At 48.5% G+C, this 25,137-nt stretch overlaps 1 protein-coding gene across 2 annotated transcripts; it reads right to left on the reverse strand.

The window, feature by feature from the left end:
- Positions 1 to 4,323: 4,323 nt before the first annotated feature.
- On the reverse strand, positions 4,324 to 24,873 carry LOC143822660 (uncharacterized). 2 transcript variants are annotated; one of them, XR_013226226.1, is made up of 5 exons: positions 24,739 to 24,873; positions 9,703 to 10,040; positions 8,587 to 8,724; positions 5,501 to 5,794; positions 4,324 to 4,878 (listed from the first exon to the last, which is right to left on the reverse strand). XR_013226226.1 is itself a non-coding variant. In XM_077308062.1 (4 exons), exons 2-4 carry the CDS (start codon positions 9,795 to 9,797, stop codon positions 5,569 to 5,571), a joined length of 459 nt encoding a protein of 152 aa, XP_077164177.1. In that variant the 5' UTR covers positions 9,798 to 10,040; positions 24,739 to 24,873; the 3' UTR covers positions 5,158 to 5,568. The 2 variants fall into 2 exon arrangements, 1 of the variants encoding a protein (XP_077164177.1); XM_077308062.1 differs by lacking the exon at positions 4,324 to 4,878 and having other exon boundaries at positions 5,158 to 5,794.
- Positions 24,874 to 25,137: the final 264 nt, after the last annotated feature.

Genomic DNA, 25,137 nt, shown 5'->3' on the forward strand with positions numbered 1-25,137 from the left:
CACTTCAGTGCCGCCACGTGCCTGCTCCGTTTGTCTGGTCCGCGGGGCTGGCAATCTCTGCTCCTCCTGCTCCATTTTTTAAAGGGTGGCTTATAATTAACTTTGCGCTGGAGTGGAGGGCGAGCGTGCGCCAGCTGCGAAAGCAGAGCAGCCAATTAAGGCAAACAACTTCGTTTCTACAAGATTGTGTTTTTTCCAGCCGCATGAAATGCTCTTTTGTTCTGCGCGGCCATATCCCCGACGTGCCCCAGGCAGACCCAGGCGCGGCGGGAGTGGCAGACTCTGGTGTAACGGAATGTACATAAATCACAGAGAATTAGAATCACACCTTCTGCCGTAGGTACGGCCCAGGTTTCCCCAACAATCATTGGATGGAATCATGAAAAAAGCCGAGTCTTTGCCCAGTGGGCCTGCGGCTTCTGTAGCCAACCCTGTTCTGTCCAACTTCTGCAGCTTCCTGTCGCGTAACCGAGAAAGAGAACCGACAAAGGAGGCTTGCAGAGAAGCCGGCGTGGGCTCTCAGTGGCTCCTTTTGAGTGCTGTACCTGGCCGGTCCTCCGCGAGGAATGTTCACATTGCGGGGGAGCTCTGCCTAGAATAAGAAGGAGACTTCATGCTTGGAAGGGTCAGCGTTGTCGGTTACGGCAGCCGTGATAGTCTGTCTGTACCCACAGAAAAGAGCCAGAGTCCAGGGGCGCTTTAAAGACTGACAAAACTCTGGTGAGGAGCAAAAGTCCAGGAGCACCTTACAGACTAACAGAATTTGTGGCAGGGGACGGGATCTTTAGATCTGGAGAAGTGAGGCGTGACTCACGACAGCTCCTCCCCTGCCTGTCACAAGTTTTGTTAGTCTTCCAGGTGCTCCCGGGCTAAATCTGCACTGGGCTTTTTATCCCCAAATTTAAAAAGTCATCTACATGCAATTTGATTTCTATTTTAATATTTAGCGCTTTAAATTTCCCCCCTGCAATGTCTATAATTGATCCGCGGTGACACTACCCGCAATATCCAGGAGCAGATATAACTCTCTACATTTGAGAAAAAACACTCTGAAATCCCCAGTATTAAGTGTCAATGTTCTGCGTTTTGCTGGATTAACTGCCTCCCCCCCCCCCGGTATCTCCAGTTAAAAGGACCAGGCAGTCGGAGATGTGAAAGACCTCAGCCAGGGTCCCTGGAAAGCTCTGCCCGTCAGAGTGGGACAGTACTGACTTTGGCAGATCTCAGCATGGCAGGTCCATGGCACAGATTCATATAATGGCTGAGACATTTTAAAAACTCTTGGGAATAGAATTACCCAGGGCTTCTGCTTTATCCATGCAAGGCACAGTTGTTGTTGTTATTCATTCAGCTTATTACCCGCCACTCCCTAATGGCTCATGGCGGGTTACACACATATGCATAAAACCCCAGAAAAACCCCAGTTAGAAACCAGACATAGAAACACAATCGTAATCCAATCAAAAGCAGAAAAGAAGATACGGAGGAAAAATAACTATTCTTAATAGCCCCTGAAATGACTCATAATGGAGTGAGAGGGAGGAGGGTGCTGATGTCCAATTGCAACTGCCACAGGATGCCTGGAAGGGGGGCCGTATAGATCTCCCTGGCTGTACCAGCTTCAACCATAGACTGGTGGAAGAGCTCCATTTTACAGGCCCTGTGGAACACTGAAAGCTCCTGCAGGGCCCACAGCTCTTCTGGGAGCTCATTCCACCAGGTAGGGGCCAGGACCGAAAAGGCCCTGTCCCTTGTTGAGACCAGTCGGACTTCCCTGGAGCCCGGAATAACCAAACGATTGGTACCCACAGAGCGTAAAGCCCTGCAGGGGGCATAGGGCGACAGGCGGTTAGATGCTTGGGAACAGATGCAAGGCTGATCTCAGCTAGTTCTTAGAAGGCAAAGTATTTCCAAGGTAGGCTGGACCGGTTAAGGGAAATTTGGAAGATAGTGAAGTTAGTTAGGCTTATTACGGTGGTTACTAGGAAAGAAACACAAGACAGGGCAGCATATTAGATTCCACTCCGATGTTATGTCAAAAGGATGATTAGTGTGGACCAAAAGAGAAGTTGAGTCATGTACATTGGTCTGTTTCGAATTATCTTCGGTAACGTAAGGAGCTTCTTATTTTGTATTGACTATCATCGTGTGTGAAATAAAAAACAAATTATTTTGTTTAGAGTAGCAGTGGGAGGGCTTGGCGGGTGGGCCCCCCTGGTGTGTTTTGTTGGCTGCAGAGAGAAACAAGACGGGTCCAATCCAGCAGGGCTCTTCGGATGGCCTTAAATCATTGCAATGGACAGAAACAGGCCCTGTTTTCCTTGTCACAGGTTCTTTCCCATAGGAAACAGCAACCAAGCCAGGGGTCACCCGGGGCGGGCAGCACTGAATACGCGCCTGAATGAATTTCAATTAATCTCGTCTTCAGTTTCAAAGAAATGTGTTGGAGAGAAAAGGGCTTCTGGAGACGGCTACAGCCAACAGCAAGTATGCTTAAGAAAAACACGAGGGGAAAAGAAGTTTCGGGTATCGGACGCGGATCTTTTTCATGTATTTTGGAAATGTCCGCGCATTGTAAAATCCTGGAAACAGAGCCTGGAAATTATCGCGGAAATGGGATCGGTTGCCCCGCAGGATCCAAAAATAATACTGGGGGAGATCTGAAGAACTTGCTTAAAGGCGATAATTACAAATTAATTGCAGGCCTTGGGACAGTGACCTGCAGAGCCAGCTTTGCTCCATCGATTATGGACCGGTTTAAGAGAACTGGGACACAACGGTTGTGAGGGGAGCACGGGGGCCTTCCCCTAGGACAGGCTGCTTCTTGACATCGCCTGCGGCCGACAGCCGTTAACCTCAGAATCGAGAGGGAAGGAAATTTCCCTTGGGTGCCTTGTTCTCCTGCTAACTCCCTCCCTCACAGTCTGTGGAGGATAGCTGGGTCATCTTCATCAACCCCATCTCGGTGGGTTTTAAAGGTGGCCTGTCATTGGACACAAGGGGCCAACCAATCAGCCGCCAGAGCCATGACCTGCCTTCTACCCAGCCACCTTACCCACAGCCAATTAGCTGTTCCCAAATCTCTTTGCTGCAAAATTAGGACCAGACTTACTTTTCCATTCCTATTTCGTTTATCGGTTGCACCACACATCCAACGGGGAACTGGAAGGTTTGCTGTTCTTTCGCCAACCCCACATCCCTATGTATGTTATTGCCCTGAAATCTAGAAAGATGGTTCCACTGGGAAGCAGCTGCTACTCAAGAGCAACTCATGAACAGTCAGAGCTGCGTGTGCAGGCTCCTCTCCCTCCCCCCAAAAAACCTTCCATGCTGGGTAAGAAACTCTGTTATTTGGAGCTTCTATTAGGTGCAGGTGACCTTTCTTGAAATATGCATGGTCAGAAAAAAAAAGGGCTCCTAAGAAAGGGGCGTTGGTGACGGGGCTTTTGTTATTGTTCAAAACAAACCCGCCCGATCCAGCTCTTTGAAGTGCGTTTTGAGCCAAGTTCAACTTTCGACACACCGCTGAAATTCGGATTGAATTAATTCCACTTAGGTTTGCAAACGGTGCGAGATGTTATTTTCCCAGCGCTTTCCTCCGTCCCATCTCTTCCCCCCACCCCCTTTATTTCCTGGCCTGCTGCCTTTCCACACTGGTGGAAACGCCAGGGAGGGGGCGCAGAAGGGGAAAATGCTCGTGGTGCTCAAAGAGGAACAACTGAACAATAATTCATTCCAAGTGGGAAGGAAACCTTTTTCCGCATGAAGCACTAACAGATTTCTCCCGCTGTGGTGAGAATTCAGGGCTGGGTCCAGTGGATCCGGATCGAGGAGGGCGATGGGTGTGGCTAGTGGCATCAGTTCTGGTGAGATGTCACATCCTGGGGGCGTGGCAAGAAGGCGTGGGCAGCTGACATTTCCGTGGGTCCTTCAAGTCAAAAAATTTATTCCGCAGTAAAAAAGCTGAAAAAGGCTTCCCTAGACTGTGGTATCCGTCAAAAACTGGCATTTGTTCCCAAAGCCTGTAATTCCAGAACTCCAGGTCCTACCTGGAGGTTGGCAACCCTTCCTGGGGATCAAAAAGGATGCCAGTGAATGTTTGCAGTGAGGGTGGGGTGGGAGGTTCCTTTCCTTCAAAGAGCCTCCCAACACACCCTTGGCTGCCGGCAGTTTATAATGTACAGTAATTAATTTCAGATTCCGAACAGATCTTTTATAAAGCAATTCTTTGCCTTTCGGCTTCAGAGGAGCCCAGCTGGCCTCTCCGACAAAACGGCAATTCTTTAAAAACAAAGAGCAGCACAAGGAATTTATTTGGTGTGTGTCGGCCAGTTGTGAAAAGGTACATTTAAAAAATGAGTCAACAAGGTTGGGTTAATTAGATATTGTTTTCGCCGTTTGGACACACAGAGGAACAATTGGCTTTTGTCTGGGCTACTGAATACGGCTTTATTTCCACAGGGTTCTTTGTTCTGTCAACATGAATTGGCTTATGCAGCTTGCTTTTACCCTGGACTCCCTGCCCACGGCCCTCGACAGGGTGCAGTGTGGTGGTCAGAGCAGGGGTCCCCACCGACAGCTTCCTTGTGCCTGCCGAGTGTTTTTAAAAAGCAGATGTGGCCAAGTGGGGCTCCCGCCCAGCAGGGCTTCTGATTGGCCACTAGAAATGTGATTGGCAGGGCAGAGGAAAATATTGTTCCAGCAGCTCCTGCCCCCAGTGTGGGGTTTTATTCTCTCTCGCTCCTCCAGCTCGAGGACTCGGTAGAAACTTTAAGGCTACCTCGCCATTCTAGAGCAGCGTGATGTCATTTCCGGTGGCATTTCCGGTTCGATTCTGGTCGAATCCCCGAGCAGCATGATGTCACGGCTGGGTCTACCCTGGAAATGCAAAACCAAAAAGGGAACGAAAACCCAACCTTAACAAAGTCAGGAACTCAAAAGTGGAGCTTTAAACCAGTATAAAATTTAAAGAATTATTTATTGAAGTGCACCAATATTAGATCGAAAACAAAGTTTTTAACTATATTAAAAAACTATACAGATCTAACTGCACACGAACAGACCAAATGCATTTCGACCCTACTGGGTCTTTCTCATTGGTCAATAATAATATTAAAAAATGCACTCTTATCTAAAACCAGTTATAGCTCAAGGGAAGTATAGGTCAAGGGAAATCTGTTAGGTGTAGACCCAACAAATACTGGTATACAGATGCAATCTCTCTACTATACATAACTGGTTTTAGATAAGAGTGCCTTATTTAATAGTATTGACCACTGAGGAGGACCCAGTAGGGTCGAAACGCATCTGGTCTGTTCTCGTGCAGTTAGATCTGTATAGTTTTTTATATTGTTTATACCCTGGAAATGACATCCTGTGGTCAACACAACGGCAATTTGGGCCCACCAAGTGGCTGTGGAGCACGGGGATGGGGTTGTCGGCCCAGGAACCTTGCAAGCCATATTTGGAATCCTTAAAATGCAAATACAGAGGACTGAACCTGGGAGAAATTCTGCAGGCCAAGTCGCCGCTCGAGCTGCACAGCTCCCAGAGAAATCCTGCTGGTCTTCACATTGCTTGCGTCTCCCAAACGGCAGGGCAGGGCTGGTCCCGATTTTCTTGGCAGTGGTTTTGTACCTTGAACAACCGCCTGGCAGACACAACTCCAATAGGCATGGTGGAGCCGGGCACAGCAATGTGGTTAGGGGGGACGCTCTGCCTGTTGAGTTTGCACCTGTCACAGCGCTGGAAGGAATCCCGCCAGGAAATTGAGGCAGCAAGTCCAGGCCCTTCTCTGTCAGAAAATGAACACATTTGAGTTAACAGTGCCAAAATTTCGTTCCGTATAAAGACTCCAGGATTAGCAAATACGGCAGCAGGCCCTGTGGCCTCCGGGCATCAGCATCAAGGGCTGGCGTTGGTCTGATGTTGAATCTCTTACCTGCATGTCCCAGCAAAACCAAACGCTTCTTGCACAATTTTACAAGCAGAGGAACACGGAGGGAGTTTGCTTAAAACGACAAAGAAAGTATTATTTATTTCATCTCTGCCAGCGTAACCTTCCTGTTTGCAGAAAGATACAATCGATATGCAAACGCTACTCTTGAACGAGGCAAAGCTGCATTGATGGCACCCGGCACTTATCTCTGTTAAGGTGTCAGGGCAGCACAAGCCCAGCAGACAAACAAGGGCAAAAGAAGCCCAGCAGAACAGGATTGAAGAAAGTCCCAGAGAATTTCTGTGGTAGAAACTGAAAGGCTCCCAGACAAACTTAGGATCTCCTGGTAATACTACACACACACCGTACAGTATGTTGTTGTTGTTGTTGTTGTTGTTGTTGTTGTTGTTGTTGTTGTTATTATTATTATTATTAATAATAATAATAATAATAATATGAACTATATGCCTTATTTCGAGAAGTCTCATTGGCATGAGGATCATGAACATCTTTAAGCTGCTGCATTGTAAAAAAAGTATAAATAAAGCACTGGATAGATTTAACAGATTAATTTGTGTATGGCCGAAGGGTGTGTATAGGGACATCTTCACCTGATCTTTTTTTAAAAGCCTTTAGATCCACACTGCCAAAAAATATTAAAAATTAAGCAAAAGGCCAAGGGCTTAGCGGGATTCGCATAAAGATTAAGCCGGCATTTGCGGAAGGAGACAGCAACAACAGTTACCTGCAGAGAACTAAAAAAAAAAAAAAAAGATAAAACTCTCCGTTTTTTGAGCGGCGGCCAAACCAAACTGCCTGTGGGTTGAGAAGAGGCGCAGTTGTTGTGTTCTTAACAGGCAGGTTTTCTTCTGAAGAGATAAGGGCAAAATTAAATAAAACCAGTCTGCTGATCTGATAGTCCTCCAGAGAATTGTAGAAGATCTAGGATTCCCTGCAACAATTCTTCACGCTATTGTCAAATAACAGTTCCCAGGGTCCTTTGTTGGTCACCAGCAAAGCTGAACTGCACAAAATATTAATTTACATTGTAAGATGATGATGATGGGTTGGTTTTTATACCCCGCTTTTCTCTACCAGAAGGAGTCTCAAAGTGGCTTACATTCGCCTTCCTTTTCCTCTCCCCACAACTGACACCCTTTGAGGGAGTTTGAGGCTGAGAGAGCCCTGAGATTACTGAAGACGAATTGGTTCTTATATGCCGCTTTTCTCTACCAGAAGGAGTCTCAAAGTGGCTTACAATCACCTTCCCTTTCCCCTCCCCACAACGGACACCCTGTGAGGGAGGGGAGGCTGAGGGAGCCCTGAGATTACTGAAGAAGTTGGTTCTTATATGCCGCTTTTCTCTACCAGAAGGAGTCTCAAAGTGGCTTCCAATCGCCTTCCCTTTCCTCTCCCCACAACAGACACCCTGTGAAGGAGGGGAGGCTGAGGGAGCTCTGACAGGACTGCTCTGTGAGAACAGCACTATCAGGGCCGTGACGAGCCCAAGGTCACCCAGCTGGCTGCATGCAGAGTAGCAGGGGAATCAAACCCAGCTCGCCCGATTATAAACCACCGTTCTTAACCACTGCACTATGTTGGCTCATTGACAAAATGGGACATCCCAGTAACCAACGCATTAGGATGTCAGAGGCCTGGAAGGAGATTCGGAACTTCCTGGTATTTTCAAACCATCTCCTCCTGCGTGTTGATTGGCTCAGGTGGAGACTTCCTGCTCCTCTGTGTGCACTTCCTCCCTGATTGCTGTCAGAAGAACTGTTAGTCGGTTGGACTGCTAGGACTATCTCCTCTCTCCTTTACACAGTAGTTTCTCTTCTCAATAAAGCTATTGATTCTTTAAGCAGCCATTGCTATGCCCCTCCCGTGCATATTTTGCCAACGTGGAAGACCTCGGAACTGGGAGTTTTCCGCAAGGCAGGATCCGCAACGAAACGGGTTCCTAGCTAACCCAGGCCATGCTCGCAAAGATCAGCGTGTTGTGCGTCTGTGCACATGAGGTTTCTCTCAAGCATTCCCCTTCTCTGCTCGTCATAAACCTTGTGGCGAGAGGATTTCGCTTTCAACGTCGGCCAACTTGGAAAAGTCACTTCATTTGAAAAAAGTGTCTATAGTGTTCTTATTCGTTACATCTAATTGTTTGCGGACTGTAGCAGATGGTGAGGCGGGGGTGGGGGAGATGGTCTGAAATGTTAAGCAAAGCCCCCCAATCCCCCCCCACCCCTGCACACACACACTGCTCTTTGCTTTGGGACAATCAGTTGTTTCAAGAAAGACGAATCACGTACAAGACGCCCTGCAGAGCTGGTGGCTGACGGAAGAAGCCGCTCCATGCTCTAGCTAGTCGGAACAGAAGGGGCAGGGGGTGGAGAAGTCCCATGACAGAGATTAGTTCAATCTCTCACCTCCTTTCTGTGTTTCGATTCCCAGAATATCTGGGCCTTTGATGGCAAAAGTACCATCCCTGAAGGGGGGGAGACAGGAGGAGAATAGATACTTTTGAATTATAGTGTTGGAGACGAATGCTGCGGATACCACGGACAGCCAAAGTGACCAACAAGATAGTTTTAGAGAGGAGCAAACCAACTATGTCATTAGAAGGGAAGATATTACGGCTGAAGCGCACTTACTTTGGACACGTCATGCGATCAAACTCGCTGGAAAAATCATTAATGCTCGGCATGGTCAGCGGCAAAAGGAAACGTGGTCGCCAAAGGATCCGCCGGCTCGGCACGATCAAAGCCGACACAGGGATGACCGTGAACCAACTAAAAGAAGCAGTCAGAGACAGGGACACATGGTGGAGAATTTCCTACAGAATCGCCAAGGGTTGGACACGACTGAACGGATGACGACAACAACAACAATGAACAACAACAACAACCACCACCATCCACAGCCCTCCCTCCCTCCCCAGTCATTTAAGCAGCCAACGGAGCCTCGCTGGAGAGGGAATGTCCACCTATGAGGTTTTGTGGGCCAGTTCCTAACATTAAGGTCACACTCTAGTACAGGGGTAGTCAAACTGCGGCCCTCCAGATGTCCATGGACCACAATTCCCAGAAGCCCCTGCCAGCGAATGCTGGCAGGGGCTTCTGGGAATTGTGGTCCATGGACATCTGGAGGGCCGCAGTTTGACTATCCCTGCATCATCAAAATCCTAAATTGGATTGGGAAATGTCTGGAATTTCAGGGGGTCAAGACTGGGGGGCGGGGGGGAGGCCTGTAGCCAGACATTTTTTGTTAGAGGGGCAAATTCTTTGGTAAGGGGGGCGGTTTGCTATCGGATTTAGAGGGCAGGGCCCGTAAGAATACAAGGGGTAAGGGATTGCTGCAAAACCATTCCCTTTCTCTGCCCTGCATTTTGCTCCCTGTAGGAGTCTCAAAGTGACTTGTAATCGCCTTCCCTCCCTCTCCCCACAACCCTCTACCCTGTGAGGTAGGTGGAGCTGAGAGGGCACAGAGAGAACTGCCCCTGTGAGAACAGCTCTAAGGGCGCCGTGACTAGCCCAAGGTTACCCAGCCGACTGCATGGGGAGGAGTGGGCAATCAAGCCTGGTTCTCCAGATTCTGCTGCTATTAACCACTACACCAAGCTGGCTCTCTGCGAGGGCTCCAGAACCCCTCCCACTGTGCCCCCCCCCCAAGCAGCAAGAATCCAGAGCATCCCTGCCCCACACAGAGTGTTCCCTTCACACCTTGTATCTAAAAACCATGTTTTTCCAACCCCCCTCTGGAAGCTATACCTGTATCCTTGACGCCACTTCCTGCAGCAGGGAATTCCGCAGGTTGATGGCCCTTTGGGTGAAGAAGGACTTCCCAGGTGACGTTTGGGTGGCATGAGGGCGGGCCAAAGGCTGTCTGGGACTGAAGGTGTGGGTTCCTCAGCTGTCCTGCTCCTCAGGTCATCTCCTCAGGTCTTCAGCCACCTTGGGAATCGGGGTTAGATAGGCTTTCGGTCTGAGCCAGCGTTGTTCCATCCAAGTGGAGCAGGCAGCCATGTTGTCCTCTGAACTGTTCCATGGCTTGACAGCCCACGTTCAAACATCTGCGGCCCAGTTGCCTTGCTCTATCAATTCTCAAACTGATTGGGAAAGAAGGAGCCAGTCAATCACCCGGTCCTCGGGGGAACAGCAGCTCTGCCAAAGCGTCCCCGTTACACATCGCTCATCCGACAGATCCCCAGCTTTGTTTGTTTTGTTTTATGTTGCCTTTATTTGAAATGAAATCTGCAAATCAATCGGCATAATGGGAACCAGAACCTTTTATGCAAAACAAATATATAAAGCCATAAATATACTTTTTAAGATGTCGGGGTTTTTTTGCGGCTGGAGTTATTTCTCGAGTATGCTTTTAAAAAAAAAAGGTTCATGGGAGACATATTCCCCCCCTTCCCTCCCCTCCCTCCCCAAGAAAAACATAAAAGTGTTTCCCTTCCATTTGCTGTAGTTTTGTTCCAACGAAATAAGGAGCTGAGCTCCACAAACCGGCTTTGATTAAAGCCAAATGGCCCTTCATCACACAGTAGCATTCAATAGAATCTATCTGCTCTCTCAAAGTAGCTGGAAATTGGCTGGAGATGGTGGTGAGGGAGGGCAATATTTTGGGAGGGGAGACAATTATCTTGAAAAGGGAGAATGCTGAACCAAAAAGGAAGCAATTTCCTCAGGGCGGCCATTTTCTGGATTTCCCTCAGGCTCACCATATCCCTGTAGGAAACTCCCAAAAATAAGTGGGTGAGAGTCAGCTTGGTGTAGTGGTTAAGAGCAGTGGCTTTGAATCTAGGAAACCAGATTTGATTCCCCTTTCCTCCTCCGCATGAACTCAGCTGGGTGACCTTGGGCTAGGCTGAGTTCTCAGAGCTTTCTCAGCCTCACCTCCCACACAGGGAGAGGAAGGGAAGACGATTGTCCGCTGCTTTGAGACTCTTCGGGTAGTGAAATGTGGGGTACATAAACCAACTCTTCTTCTTCTTCTTCTTCTTCTTCTTCTTCTTCTTCTTCTTCTTCTACTACTACTACTACTACTACTACTACTACTACTACTACTACTTCCCTACTATCAAATGCAATTCCTTTGGATGGAGCCATCACAGTTCTTTGGAGGTCAACTTTACAAAGTCCCTAAACCAAATTGGGTCCCTCCAAGTACCTTCTCCAGAAATGAGCATTCAGACAGCGGAGAAGGGAGAATGCATAAATCGCTGAGAGGAGAAATGGGTAACAAAAAGGGAGGATCTGGTGCCATTGCCCAGTGGTAGGACATCTGCTTGGAAGGCAGGAGGTCTCATGTTCAATCCCCGGCATCTCCAGTTTGAAGAGCCAGACAGTACTGTGATGTGAAAGACCTCTGACTGAGTCCTGGAAATCTACTGAGAGTCTGAACAGTTATTGAGCTATGGGACTATAGCAATCACCTTTTTAAAGCCCTCAAAACCTCTTGGGTTGTGCAGTAGGTGAAAATATCTGCAGGCAATGGCAGCGGATGGTGAAAATATCCGGGGGAAAGGGCAGATGATGGTGAAAATATCCGGCGGAAAGGGCAGATGATGGTGAAAATATCCAGGGGGAAAAGGCAGCTAATGGAGAAAATTCGTTCTCACCATGTGGCTGCAGATGTAAAGAGAGCAGTACCTTTGGATTTAATTTGGGACCTTGTTTGTGACTTCTAAGATGGCAGCATCTTGATCTCGCTTCGCCCCGAGAGAGTCACAGACTTGCTGGAAACCCCATCTATTTAGAGATCTTAAGAATAAATTGTCCCAAAATGTTCCCAGGCTTTCACACAGCCTGGCCTTTTTATGTTGTGGAAGAAGAAAGAAAGCTGTTTCATTCCCCCTTCCCCCCATCTCCCCCTTTCAGGGTGGATCAGCGAGCTGACATTTGAGCGCTGAAAATTGGTTTATGGGGTTGGGGAGTGACTCGCTTTGAAGTCTCCAGGCTTGGCAGTGCCAGTTACGAATTAGAACTTGAAAGCACCCAACCGCTGGCAGCCTTCAGAGTCGTTCAGCTCCTGAGAATGGCTAAGAGGAGCTGTCCGGGTTTGGAAAGAAACGCATACTCCCCGTGGCTTGCTAAAAAGCTAAGTCACAGAATCTCAGTGCTCTACAATTACCTGGCGCACGGTTTCCCAGACTGCGGCTCTGAAACCACACGGGGGCTGCGAAAACTGCAGAAGAGGGTCCCCCAGCTTCTCGATTTGTGTGCACCGATTTTATAACCAGGTCACTGTTAATTGGGACTTGTCAGTCATCAAAAAGTTTGGGAAACATTGAACTGGATCCTGCTACTTTCTTTGAACCCACACCGTATTAATTACTCCAATAAATTCCTTGAATGCACATGAACGTACATAAAACTGCCTTATACTAATCAAACTGCTGTGACCGGGGATGTTCAGGCAAGATTTCGGAAGCTGAGCAGGGATGACCCTGTGTAGTATTTGGATGGAAGACCTCCAAGGATTTGGTTAGTAAGACCTCCAAGGAACGTTAGGGGTCATGACACGGAGGTGAGAAAGGAAAAACCACCTCCAAACATCCCTGGCTCGTATTTGGATGGGGGACCTCCACGGATGTGGGTGGTAGTTCCTCCAAGGAACATAACATCCCTGCATGGAGAGAGCTAGCACTTCAGGGAGAAGGATTCAGCCACAATCCGTGGCTAGAGAGCTCCCGGAATTAACAGCCCATCTCCCGACTACAGAGATCAGTCCTCCTAGAGAATATGACCACTCTGGAGGGGGGACTCTACGGTATTATACCCCACTCAAGTCCCTCCCCAGTTTCCACTCCCAAATCTCCAGGCGTTTCCCAATCGGGTGTTGGCATTCTGAGAGGGCCCCCCCCCCTGCGTATTTGGGCTCCTGGCATCTCAGACCTTTCACACAGTTGTGCCGAATGCCAGCCCCGCCAAGTCAACCGGCCACAGTGATCCATTGATCCTGAAAGGGCAGCGAGATGCAAGAAAATATCAACCTCTCAAAAGCCTGCTGTGTCATTTCCCCCGCTGCCTGCTGACACGGAGCCAGGGAGTCCATTTGCTGAGACTGCAGCGAGCCGCCTGGCTTATGAGAGAGCTCTTTGCAAAGCAACAATAAGTGGGAGGGTTTGGGGCCCTGGCCCACCAGCCAAGGATTAGAGCATGCCAAGAGCCAAGAGGAGCCCACAGACTGGGCATTGTCTCGCCTCGTTCAATCCGTGGAACCCCAAAGACCACTCCAAATTCGGTACGGGGTGGATTCCAGGGGCTGTCCCAGGGGCCGTACCCCCCAAAAGCTAGACCAGCTGACCGCTGCCTCTCTTAAGCAGCCAATCAAGACCCACTTTCTTGTTAACCAATCGCTGATGATCCGTGCTAAGGGTAGATGGCCATACCTGCACTTTTCCGGTGGGTTCTGGAATTCCTGCTTTTGCTGTTGATATTGTTGTCCGGCTCTTGCCTTCATAAATCATATAGGAACCCAGTGTCTGTAAGTCAGATTTTATGAGCAGGAGGATGAAGAGGAGGAAGAGGAGGAGGAGTTGGTTTTTATACCCCGCTTTTCTCTGCCAGAAGGAGTCTCAAAGCGGCTAACAATCACCTTTCTCCAAAACGGGCACCCTGTGAGGTAGGTGGGGCTGAGAAAGCTCTGTGAGAACAGGGCTATCAGGACTGTGACGAGCGCAAGGTCACTTAGCTGGCCGCATGCGGAGGAGCGGGGAATCAAACCTGGCTCACTGGATTAGAAGCTACTGCACTTAACCACCACACCACGCTGGCTCTCAACATGACAGATTGCGTGGATTTCTTTTAAATCCCTGGGCTTGGCAAATACCGGTTTTAAAATTCAACAACTTGCTTCACTCAGGTCAGTAACAGTGAACAACCCTCAGTCTTCTTTGCTCTTTGTCTCCCGACACGATAGCAGCCCAAAAAGGTTTGCGTGGATTTCTTCTAAAAGCTTTGCTCTTCCTGTCTGGTACATAAATCGGTGCTTTATTGAATTCGACCACTCTGTACACCCTGGATGCACCATTATAATACAAGTCACTATGACAGTTAATCTGCAGCATCAATAAGAGTCATCCGGCCACGAAAAATACGTCTCCCTCGAAATATTTCCCCTTCTCTGCTGTTTCAACGACTTAGGACTGGGCACAAGATCGTTTTGTGTGGTTTTTTTGGTAAAGAATGTGAATATGTTTTTTCTTACTCCCAAGCAGTTTTAGTTTTACATGATGAATCTAGTAGATTTTTCTAGTGGTTAATTAGAATCTAAAAGACTCTCCGGTACTAAATTAGTTCTTGTTCTTCCTTCTTTAGCTTCCCTATTTGGAGGGGAGAGGAAGGGAAGGCTACTTAGAGACTCCTTCGGGCAGTGAAAAATGGAGTATCAAAACCAGCTCTTCTTCTTCTTCAAAACTGTGGGCATTTCCGCACATTTGGAAAAATAGCGTTATGGCCGCTGCATCGCAAAGCAAGATAAGAAATTGTGCTTAAACAACTCTCCACACCTTTCTCCCTTCTTGCATTTTTCTGCTGTCTTCTAACACTATTTCCCCTCCATAACTTCAACTGAAATGACATTAGACAGAGCAAGGCACGTTATACTAGTAGTGGTCTGTCAATCGTTCTAGGTAACCCATCGCCACCACCCTGCATATCTTCCTGCCGGTTCAATTTCTGGCGGTGGCCGAAATTATTATTATTTTTTAATGAACTTAATAGTTGAGATGCACTTATGTGTGTCTGAAACAGGACAATTTTAAGATGCAATGAACCAACTTGCTTGCTGTCTTTTTCTTAATTTTATTTTGCTTGTAGAGACATACATAACGGTTGTTTCTGTTAAACAGCTTTCCTAAGTTGAAGAATCAGTAAGTCCTAAAGAGTACATTCAATTCTCATTAGCTATAAGGAAATGAACTTTTAAAGATACACAGATTCAAAGAGTATTGTGTTCTTTATCAAGGCTGTACAGTGTTACAATTAAAGGTCCCATTTTGGGACAAAAAGCCAGAAAGCAAGGTCATTGTTCGCATCTTAAAATCGTCCTTTTTCAAACAGTTTTTCTCTTTGGTGTTGGTCATTTTCCAATGTGTCTTCCCTGTGCTTGTTGTAACATTTTGCCTCTTTTGAGAGCAGGGGGATTTAATTACTGTAATCCTGCTTGCTCCAAACAAGCTCATTAATCACGTTTTATTTTGGGGGAGGGAAATAATATAATCGTCGTGCAATTACGATAATAAAAAAAAGATTGACTGTTTAAAACCCACCTTTATTCTATTACCGGACTCCAAGTGGATACAATGAAAGATCAGAACAATGAAACATATAAAATCAGCAGCATCTACCATGATACAGGCAGCTGGCCAAGCCAAAAGTTGGCCAGCAACAGGAGGGGAGGAGCTGTGGCTCAGGGGCAGAACATCTGCTTGGCATGTACAAGGTCTCAGGTTCAATCCCTGGTATCTCTAGTTAAAATAGGCTTTCTCAACCAGGGTTTTGTGAAATCCGGGGGTTTCTTGATGACCCTGGAAAGGTTTCCTGAAAGGGTGAAGAAGAGTTGGCTCTTATATGCCGCTTTTCTCTACCTGAAGGAGTCTCAAAGTGGCTTCCATTCACCTTCCCTTTCCTCTCCCCACAACAGACATCCTGTGAGGTGGGTGAGGCTGAGAGAGCCCTGATAATGCTCAGTCAGGACAGCTTTATCAGGGCTGTGACTAGCTCAAGGTCACCCAGCTGGCTGCATGTGGGGGAAGAGCGGGAATCAAACCTGGCTCGCCAGATTAGAAGCCCACTACACCAAGCTGACTCTCCAAGCTGGAGTCACCCAGAAAGCCTTCAAACCGATGTCCCCCAGATGCTTGTCTAGTATAGTAACCACTCGCCACTGCACCAGAGACCCCAAACCTTTGGATCCTGCAGACACCACTGGATTCTGACACAGCGGCGGAGGGAGGGGCAAGAAACCATTAAATGGCCGTCACAAAATGGCTTCCACAATTACGCCGTGAAGATCCGTGTGCTGTGGGGGCAGCTGCTCCCTAAACAGGCCACCCCATGCCCAAAAGTCTATCAGAAGGCCAGCTGGGTGAAAGCCCCTCTGAGCCCTGCCTAGTTTCCAAAGACACTTGGCAGGTACCGGGAAAAGGGATGAAACCTGGGAAACAGCAGCAGTTCTGCACAGATACACACAGCACCATTTTTAAAACACCCTTTCCCAAGTCTCCCTCAAGGGTCCAAATCTGGGGTATCTGTTTGCCTGAGACAGGGCCCAGGAAATCCAAACACTCTTTGGCCAGCAGATGTGGATTAATTAGTGTCCTCTTAAGAAGGCACCCTGATTTCTTGGGGTTCCCCTCCCTGGCTCAGGCTCCCTGGCTCCATAGAGGCCGGGCGATTTGGAATGCCTCCAGATCTGCTTTCAGCAGCACCCGCTGCAGCCTTGGAGATGGGGACAGACATGCCGGATTAATTTGCTCTTGAATGGAGCGCAGTTACATCTGTAGGTGCCTGGCTGTTAAACCAATAATTCATTTCACAGTAGCCCAGCGTGTTCATTAAATGGCAGGCTTTCTCCCGAATTTCTGTAACTTACTGTATTATGCAAACCTTTTTTTTTTAAAGGACTGGAAAGAATTTGGTGTGGAAAAAGCGGGGGGGGGGGGAACAAATCTGCAGGCCTATAGTAAATAACGTGCCTCCTCCCCTGTCCGTCACCACTGGGCTATAAAAGCTATTTTAACACAATAAAGAGTAGGACGGGGGGGGGGGACGATGCTTAACCCAACAGGAACTGGATATGAGAGAGAGAGAGATCTCTCCATGGAAGTCAACACACCATATGGGAGAAAGAGGAAGGAGAGCTCTGGGCCAAGAATAGAATAAAGGTTCGTGCTTTACAGATCGTGTGTGCTTTATTCGGATCGAAACATCTGGCTTTGCAGAAACTTGGAGGTATGGATCAGCCGGGGATGCAGTGGTAACTTCAAGGAAGAAGGATGGGCTGAGAGCCAAAACAGTTTGGGGGGAAAGAACAGGAAGAGGCATGCCCATGGTGTATCCCAAATTACACTACCAGCTCTGAGTGGGGAAATCCCTGGGGACTTTGAGGGCGGAGCCAGGAGTGGGCAGGGCTTGGGGTGGGGAGGGACTTCAGAGTTGGATAATGCTATGGGCTCCACCCTCCCAAGCAGCCATTTTCTCCAAGGGAGCTGATCTCTTTCATCCGGAGATGACCTGCAGTTCTGGGGATCCCCAGGCTCCACCTCCTGAATTCCAGGCCATCTTGAATCTGTCCTTGGTGTGGAGAAGATCCCATGACTTTCCAAGATCAATCACCTGAGAACTGTTCCTTGTACATAGGATCTTCCAGAATATGTTTTACTCTTCAGATCTTGAAAGCTAAACAGGGTTGGCTCTGGTTGGCATTTGGATGGGAGACCACTAAGGCAGGGGTAGTCAACCTGTGGTCCTCCAGATGTTCATGGACTACAATTCCCATGTGAATGCTGGCAGGGGGCTCATGGGAATTGTATTCCATGAACATCTGGAGGACCACAGGTTGACTACCCCTGCACTAAGGAATCCCTGGGTCAGTAATGGAAAACCATGTCTGATCATTCCTTGCTTTCATCGGGACAGCCCAGGCAAGCCTCATTTAGTCAGATCTCAGAAGTGAAGCAGCATTGGCCCCCTAAAAAGTCCTTGTCCCTTGGCCTGTGCTGGCCCCCATGAAAGGAGGAGAGGAGGAAGGGGCATCTTAGCGGCTCAGCCCATTGATTCTTAGCAAGCTCCATGAAGGCCTCAAGTAGATTCGTAGCATTCCCCTGTTCGTGTTGCCAATCTCCAGGCGATGAGCCAAAAATACAACGGATTTCCAGGCTACACCCAGAGAAAATGGCCGCTGCGGAAGGCAGACTCGATGGCTTTATCTCCAGCTGAGGTCCCTCCCCTCTCTAAACTCAGGACAGGCGCACCACATGTGCCTAAATGTCCCTAATTCACCACAGCCACTCCAATGGTTCTTATTTGCTCTTTGTATCACGTGAGCCTTCCTTACTGGAGTAACGGACCATCTTTGAGAGTTCGTTAAGGCACGTTCTTGTAAGCCTCTTGAGATTCCAGGGATCCTTTTTGTTGGCAAATGACAGCCCTCGAACTCTTAGCCAAACCTGCCCGGTATTCATGAGCAGAGCCACGGGTATCAAAGGCAGCCAGTTCTGGTTGGTTTCTTTCCACCCCATTGTTTCTCGCCCGTTTAATGGTCCTTCTCTCGCTGCAGCCGAACACGGCCCCGAGAAGGAGGCAAACCATTAGAAAGCTCGGAAAACAAAAGCTGCCTGTTCGAATCGGGAGGCAAGGAAATGATTAGAAAGAGGGGGTGAGGGAACAAAAGCAAAGTGGGAAGCTGGAGGGTGGTTAATGAGAACAGATTGGAAGGGGAGACGAAAGAAAATAACAGGGGGAAAGATTCGGGCCAAGTGAAGTACGTTTCAGCCCAGGCCATTTCAGAGGGGGTGCTCTAAGCGTGGGCTCGAGAATCTAGACAGGGGTGGGGTGGGAGTCTGCTTCTGAGGGGTGCCTGGACGGGAGGAACGCTTTCTGGAGGTCTTTGGAGAGGAAGGCTGCGTATCAGTGCAAACAAGGGCGCCACATTTTGACAGGAAGAGCGTGTAGGTCAGAGGTCCCCAGCATGGTTCCTGCAGGCACCTTACCACCACGTTCCCTGCCTAGTATTATTAGAAAACGAGTAGGGAAAGGAGGGCTTTTGCCCTGCAAGGCTTCTGACTGGCCACTGGAGGTTTGATCGCTGGCAGGGGCTCATGGGAATTGTAGTCCATGAACATCTGGAGCACCACAGGTTGACTACCCCCGCTGTATAGGATCCCTGATTTGATTGTGGAATGTCACGGGAAGCACTTTTTAACCCTTTCCCCTCTCCCCTACTTCCTTGCCTATAAAACACCCGTTTCGTCCCCTGCAGGTCAAACAGCGGCTTGGGGGTTGCGATCTGGATCAGGGAAATGGCGCCTCCTTGGTCCAATTAGCGCCCTCATGTGGCTGCTCTAAAGCGGGAGCTTCCGTGGGGGGTCTCATAAACTGGCAGGCTCTGAGATTTCTACTTCCCAGCAAAGGTTTGACTTATCGATGGCCGCTTATTCCACGTGTCAGGCTGCTCCCTTTCACCGGCGCCAACAGGATAGTCCGGGAGGTGAATTACAGACAACTCCAGAGCTGGAACAAACGGGGCTGTAAATTATTTATTTGTGGTCCAGACGAAAATGCCTGCGACCCATTCTCCTCTGGCTTCAGCAGTCTCCTCTGGTTATTCCTTGGCAGGCGGTTTTTGGTGAGTGAGAGGCAAAAGTTGGAGACAGAATACGAGAAAAAGGGGTGGACGAATCGGTGCAGGGAGAGAGCTGACTCTAACCACTGGTCTCTTCTGCCAAACTGCAGAAGAGGTTGCTTTCACACACGTTGAGTAAATGCACTTCCAGTGCACTTTAGGGAATGTTTGATTGCTAAAGTGCATTCTCTAAAGTGTGCGAAGGTAGCCTGTTATTTTTCTGAAACTAATGACCACTCAGAGTGTCTGACTTTCATGCTGGAAAGTTTAAGAAGACCCCACTTCAGTCTTTCTCTTGCAAAACTCACAATGCTGGGAGTTCTGATTGCAGATCTCATCTGGCTCAGCTCGGAACTAGGACTTTAGAACAGGGGTAGTCAACCTGTGGTCCTCCAGATGTCCATGGTCTACAATTCCCATGAGCCCCTGCCAGCAATTGCTGGCAGGGGCTCATGGGAATTGTTGTCCATGGACATCTGGAGGACCACAGGTTGACTACCTCTGCTTTAAAACTCCCCTCTATTCAAAAAGAGGGTTGGAGCTCAATGGCAGGGGATATACTTTGAGTTCAAACCCTGGCAATCTCTACCTTTGTAGGGCAAGCTGCAGCTCAGTGGAAGAGCCTCCGTTTTGCATGCAGAAGGTCTCAGGTTCAATCCCCGTGAGCCCCAATGAAAAGGACCAGGCAAGAGACTTCCACCTGAGACCCTGGTCTGTCTGAGTAAGCTGCTTTGACCTTGATGGATTGGAGGTTTGATTCAGCGAAAGGCAGCTTCACACGTAAAAGCTTTCACCAACCTAGGGCAGCTCCACGAAAAGCCGTGTCCTCTATAAATTGCCCCGCGTAATTATCATTCTCCCCGTGCATCAGTGCCGTATAGAAGGCTTTGCTCAGATAATGACAGGCAGCAACCAAAAACCACTCAGCGCACGTCCTTGCAGACTGCAGGGTAATTATACAGAGCAGGTTTAAACCTTTTTTTTTAAAAAAAGCTTGAACTTACCCAGTGCTGAAAATTAAATTGGGGCAAGCGGGTGGGTAACGGTGGTGGAATCCCCTGGTGCACGGGGGGGGGGGGGACTGGGAGGTCCCAGTTCCGTGGCTGGCTCAGGTATTACTGCCCCAGGGGGAAATTAAATTTTCCTCCCTCGTCTCTGCCTGACATTGTGTCTGCGAGGAACGGGATGGGGGTGGAGGATGAGGATCCTTGATGAAAGATTCCCCCTGAGTCGCAGCCTCTTTCCCTACCTCTCTCAATAAAGGGAGGAAAAAACTGGGGAGGAAGCACACCGGACTCAGCGGGAGATTGCAGTTCTCCCTCGGGGATTTCACCATGCACACTAGTACCTCTTGAATTCTGGTGCCCTTCAGATTGCTGCTAATGCTGCTTGTGGGGTTGGGCTGGCCCTGTTAGCTTGGCCGGCAGGCTTGCTAAATCCCCTCTGGCAAACGCTGGGGGACGGGGAGAGGACTAAAGAGGAAAAAGAGAAAGGACTAGGTCTCATTACTGGAGTCGTGCAGGAAGTGAGGTCATCACCCCTGGGACGTCCAGGTGACGCTCTAGCATCTGGGCCAAACCATTATGCTTGACAAGGTGAACCACTGGGGGAAGCCAGCGTGGCGAGGTTTGCAAACTATCTGCCAGCCAGGGATGACTGATTGGGATTATTATTGACATCGCAGGGCCAAATTCCCCTGTAATTTAATATAAAATAGTATGTTAAGCCATAGCCAAAGTGATCATAGAATACAGACTTTAAATTACAGACAATTACAAAAAAGAAGAGCTTTACCTTGGATTAGGACTACCGGGTATCCCGGGTGGAGTGCACATGGGGCTTTTTACCCACTCTCGGCTCGAATAAATACCTCCTGTCTACACTGAATTCGATTTCCATTTTTATTTAAATTTTCCCTCTGAAACATGCATGATTGATCCAGAGTGAGCCTACCTTTCCCCCACGATATCCAGAAGTGGATATAACCCTCAGTATTTGAAAAAATCGCCATCAGGAAGTATGCAGATTTCTACTTTTTACGAATTAACTTCTTGCCTTGTAGCAAAGCAGTCTTCCCTGATTGGCCAGGGTGTCAGTTCAAAGACTTTCTTGTCTTAAAGGCTTGTCTTAAAGTGACTATGCTCCAGAAGCCCTAACTTCTCTCAGCAGAGATTTGTTCTGTTGGTTCACAACGACATAGTTACTCACCTGAATCTAATTTAAACAACAGTTACTTCAATGAGGTTTGGGTCCCATGTACCTGAGGGACCACCTGGCTGATTATGCGCCCCCCCCCCAATAAAACTCTGTGCTCCACCAGTTCCAGCCAGCTGGTGGTCCCTTGAGTCATACGCTTGGCCTCAACCAGGGCCAGGGCCATTTTGGTCCTGGCCCCAGTCTGGTGAAATGAGCTCCCAGAAGACCTCTGAGTCTTTCAGGAGCTTTCACAGATCTGAAGGGCTTGCAAAACAGAGCTCTTCCGCAGACATTTGGTTGGGGCCAATGATTTATAGAACAACATTGAACTGGCCTCCTCCCACAAGAACCCCCCAAAGCCCCCAGGTCCCCCCCCTGGAATATGGGTATACAATGCAACATCAGCAAGTAAGTTTATAAGTACTATTGCACTCCTATTTATTTTATAATTGATTTATTAACTGTTTTCACTGTTTAATAATTAAAGTTTCGATATAGTTATATGTTGTAAACAAACCCGAGTTGGTATCCGGGAGGGGTGGTTACAAATCCAAGTAATGAACGAGCAAACAAACAAACAAACAAAACCAGTGTTGGAATTCATTGCACTGTCTGTTTGTACACAACGACCTGGCCTTGCAAAAGGGAGATGGCCGGTGCATTCAACATGCACACTGAAGCGCACTGAACATTCTGGGGTGGTGAGAGAGGAGCGGCAGAGTGCAGTTCTCCCATATCAGGCCCTGGAGCAACGGCAGAGAAATGGATAGAGAAACTGCGGACGTGTCACTCATGAAAAAGATATTCCTTGCCTGTGGGGATATTCGCGGCTCTTCAAAAGGAAAGCCGCCGTTCTTCTTGTGAACTTGTGTTGATTAAAAAGAAGACGAAAATGAGAGAGGAGGGGAAGGGAACAGAAATGTAAAAATTCACCCTCGGGGGAGAAGGAGTTATGGGTGTGTGAAGGGCAAATTAGAATGATTTTTCAGTTCAAGCATTTTGGAACGCTTTGTACCCATCAGTGCTCGCATGCACACACACACACACACACACACACACACGCACGCACGCACCCCTACCACCCAAAGATATACTCTGCGATTCTCTTCATGTCAAATAACTTGCAAAAACCACCTTTATAGTCGATCAGGGTTTCTCAACCGGGGTTTCTTGAAACCCTGTGGTCTCTTGATGACCTAGAAGGGTTTTCCGAATGGGTGGGAGTAAAATTATTGATTATATATATTTTTTAAATTTGTTAAACGGGTATTGGATGATATGACCACATATGGTCATGTCAGCCTGCCCGCCTCATCTCAAAATGGCCAATGATGGGCCAGGAGGGGGTGGGAAGGGGAGGGGCCCCGAGTGGGCGTGTCCACAACTCTGCTGCTTCCCAACCGTATTCTGCACAATTGCACCATTTCTGGGGTTTCTTGAGGCCTGGAGAATGTTTCAGGGGTTTCTCAACGGTAAAAAAAGCTGAGAGGCTCTAGTAGACAGAAGCACTGAGGAGGCCAAATATGCATGAGAAAACCTTTAGATACTCAAATAAACTGACATGCTGGCTGGGAAATGCAACCAGTAATTGTTATTATTGCTTTAACCATTTGAAAACCGCTCCGCAATCTTGGCCCTAGTTTTCTTTTTCCAGTTCTTTATGGCCCGTTTTGTTTTTAGCTTTGTCAAAAGACCAACCCGGAGAAAGAGGGGAAGCAAATGAAGAGATCATCGGCGCACGTGAAAATTACATGGGTGATACCATCTCGAAGCATTTGTGGCAGACGGTCTATTTATTCCCCCGCACGGGGTTTAGTGAGATGGAGGGCAGGCTATTAATACCTTACCCCTAAGATAACATCTTTTCCAAAATGACTTCTGGGAAGCAAGGGCGTTTTGTGTGTGTCAAAGAGCTATTTAGGAACGAAATAATACCGTCTGGCAACAAATAGTTCGGGTTTGGCCAGCAGATTTGGTGTGTGCGTTTAGTTCAGCATTCTAAATCCTTCATGCCACTTTTTCCCCCCCTAATGCTGGAATGGAGAGTGCCTTCCAGCCCTGGCCAATCTGTCTATGAACTACTGTTCAAAGAGAATTTGCAAGGTCTTGATTATCAGGAGGAGTGTGGTGTAGTACTTTATTAGGGTCCGGACCAGGGGTAGTCAAACTGCGGCCCTCCAGATGTCCATGGACTGCAATTCCCATGAGCCCCTGCCAGCGAACGCTGGCAGGGGCTCATGGGAACCGTAGTCCATGGACATCTGGAGGGCCGCAGTTTGACTACCCCTGGCTGGACAGACCTTGCATGAGTCACTGCTTCCTTCTTCAGATACAGCAAGAAGGTGAGCCTCTGTCCTTAGAGAGAGAGGAGGGATCTATCTCCATGGAAGCATCACATTTAGAGGGACAGAATGGAAAACAGTGGCAGCGGGGGCACATGGGAATTGTAGTCCGCAGGACCCCTGGAGAGCCACAGTTTGGCCACCCCTGCTGTATGCCGACCTCCCAAATCTCTTGGAGTTTCTCCAGCCTGGAGCTGGAGTTGTGTGGGTTTTCAACACACAGACAGCCCAAAGTTTAAAAGGAAGGGAGGAAATACTCTCTCCACCCCCCCCTCCATTTTTAAAAGTTTACTTTCCTGATTGCCAGGAGTCCATTTGGTTCCTTCCATAAGCAAAAGCGTAAATGGAAGTTTGCAAACTGAATTCTTGGCTGATTTTGACGGGGTGGGGGGAAACACGGCCAGATTCGACACCTCTCTTGCTCTGGTGTGGGGCTGGAGATACCAGGAAAAAAAGCTCAGAGTCAGTTTTTTTGGCGGGCTCCTCGTGGCGCTTGTTTTCCTTCGAGCAGCCCCGACAGAGGAATTTCCTTCCCACTGTGCTATTTTCCTTTTGCCTCTCACAAAGCTAAGTAGGGTAGAAAAACAGAAGTCGGAAGCACAGGCCGAGTGTGGGGATGAATCAGAAGGAGCAAAACGGGACAGCGAGAGCCTCGGATCTTGGCAAACAGATTTCGGAGCGAAGCTCTTTGAAACCGCTAGGAGCATTCCTTATTTATTTATTTTCCCAGCACTATACTTTGTGATAAACCATTTAAGTGCCGACAGGATGCCAGATGACCTCGGGATCGCCAGGGCAGAGCGAGGGTGACAATAGCGTTGGGCTAAGAGCTAGGAATGGTGAGAAGACGGGTCACCGGAAAAGTCTGGGCCTAGGACAAGCGGAAGGCGATGGGAAAAGAGGCAGGCCTACCGTGAGATGGACTGACCACCCAGGACCATCCATGTGTTGCTGGGCCATGGCCCCTCCATGTCCCTCTCGTTCAGTCTTAATGGAGTCTGCCGTTCTGTGGGTAGCCTTATAAACCAGCGAGGTTCAGCAGCTCCTGAGAAGGAAGAAGTTCCACCTGAAAAAGTGGGTGATGCCCAATTGTCCCATTGCCCCCCTCCCTCCCTCCCTGAAGCCGCCACTGCCTGTTTGTGCTGGAGGGGGCCTTTTGGGGTCAACCTTCTTTTGACTGGGCTAGCGAGGGATCACCTGGCTAGCTTATAAAGAAGGCACTTTCCTGTGTGGGGCTCCTTGGTCAAGCCAGCCAGAACCCGAGCAAGCCTCAGTTTGCACAGCTGTGGCTTGGAGGTGTAATTCAGGCAT

This window comes from Paroedura picta, chromosome 13, assembly GCF_049243985.1.
Source record: "Paroedura picta isolate Pp20150507F chromosome 13, Ppicta_v3.0, whole genome shotgun sequence".
Classification (NCBI taxonomy): domain Eukaryota; kingdom Metazoa; phylum Chordata; class Lepidosauria; order Squamata; family Gekkonidae; genus Paroedura; species Paroedura picta.

What these genes read in the sequence shown, in the direction of transcription:
- LOC143822660 (XM_077308062.1), bottom strand. Translation starts at nt 9,797, where the DNA reads ATGCCACCCAAACGTCACCTGGGAAGTCCTTCTTCACCCAAAGGGCCA. An exon ending in AAGTGGCGTCAAGGATACAG is followed by an intron (nt 8,725 to 9,702) that starts GTATAGCTTCCA and finishes TGCTTCTTTTAG; the next exon opens with TTGGTTCACGGTCATCCCTG. An exon ending in GATCGCATGACGTGTCCAAA is followed by an intron (nt 5,795 to 8,586) that starts GTAAGTGCGCTT and finishes ATTTTCTGACAG; the next exon opens with AGAAGGGCCTGGACTTGCTG.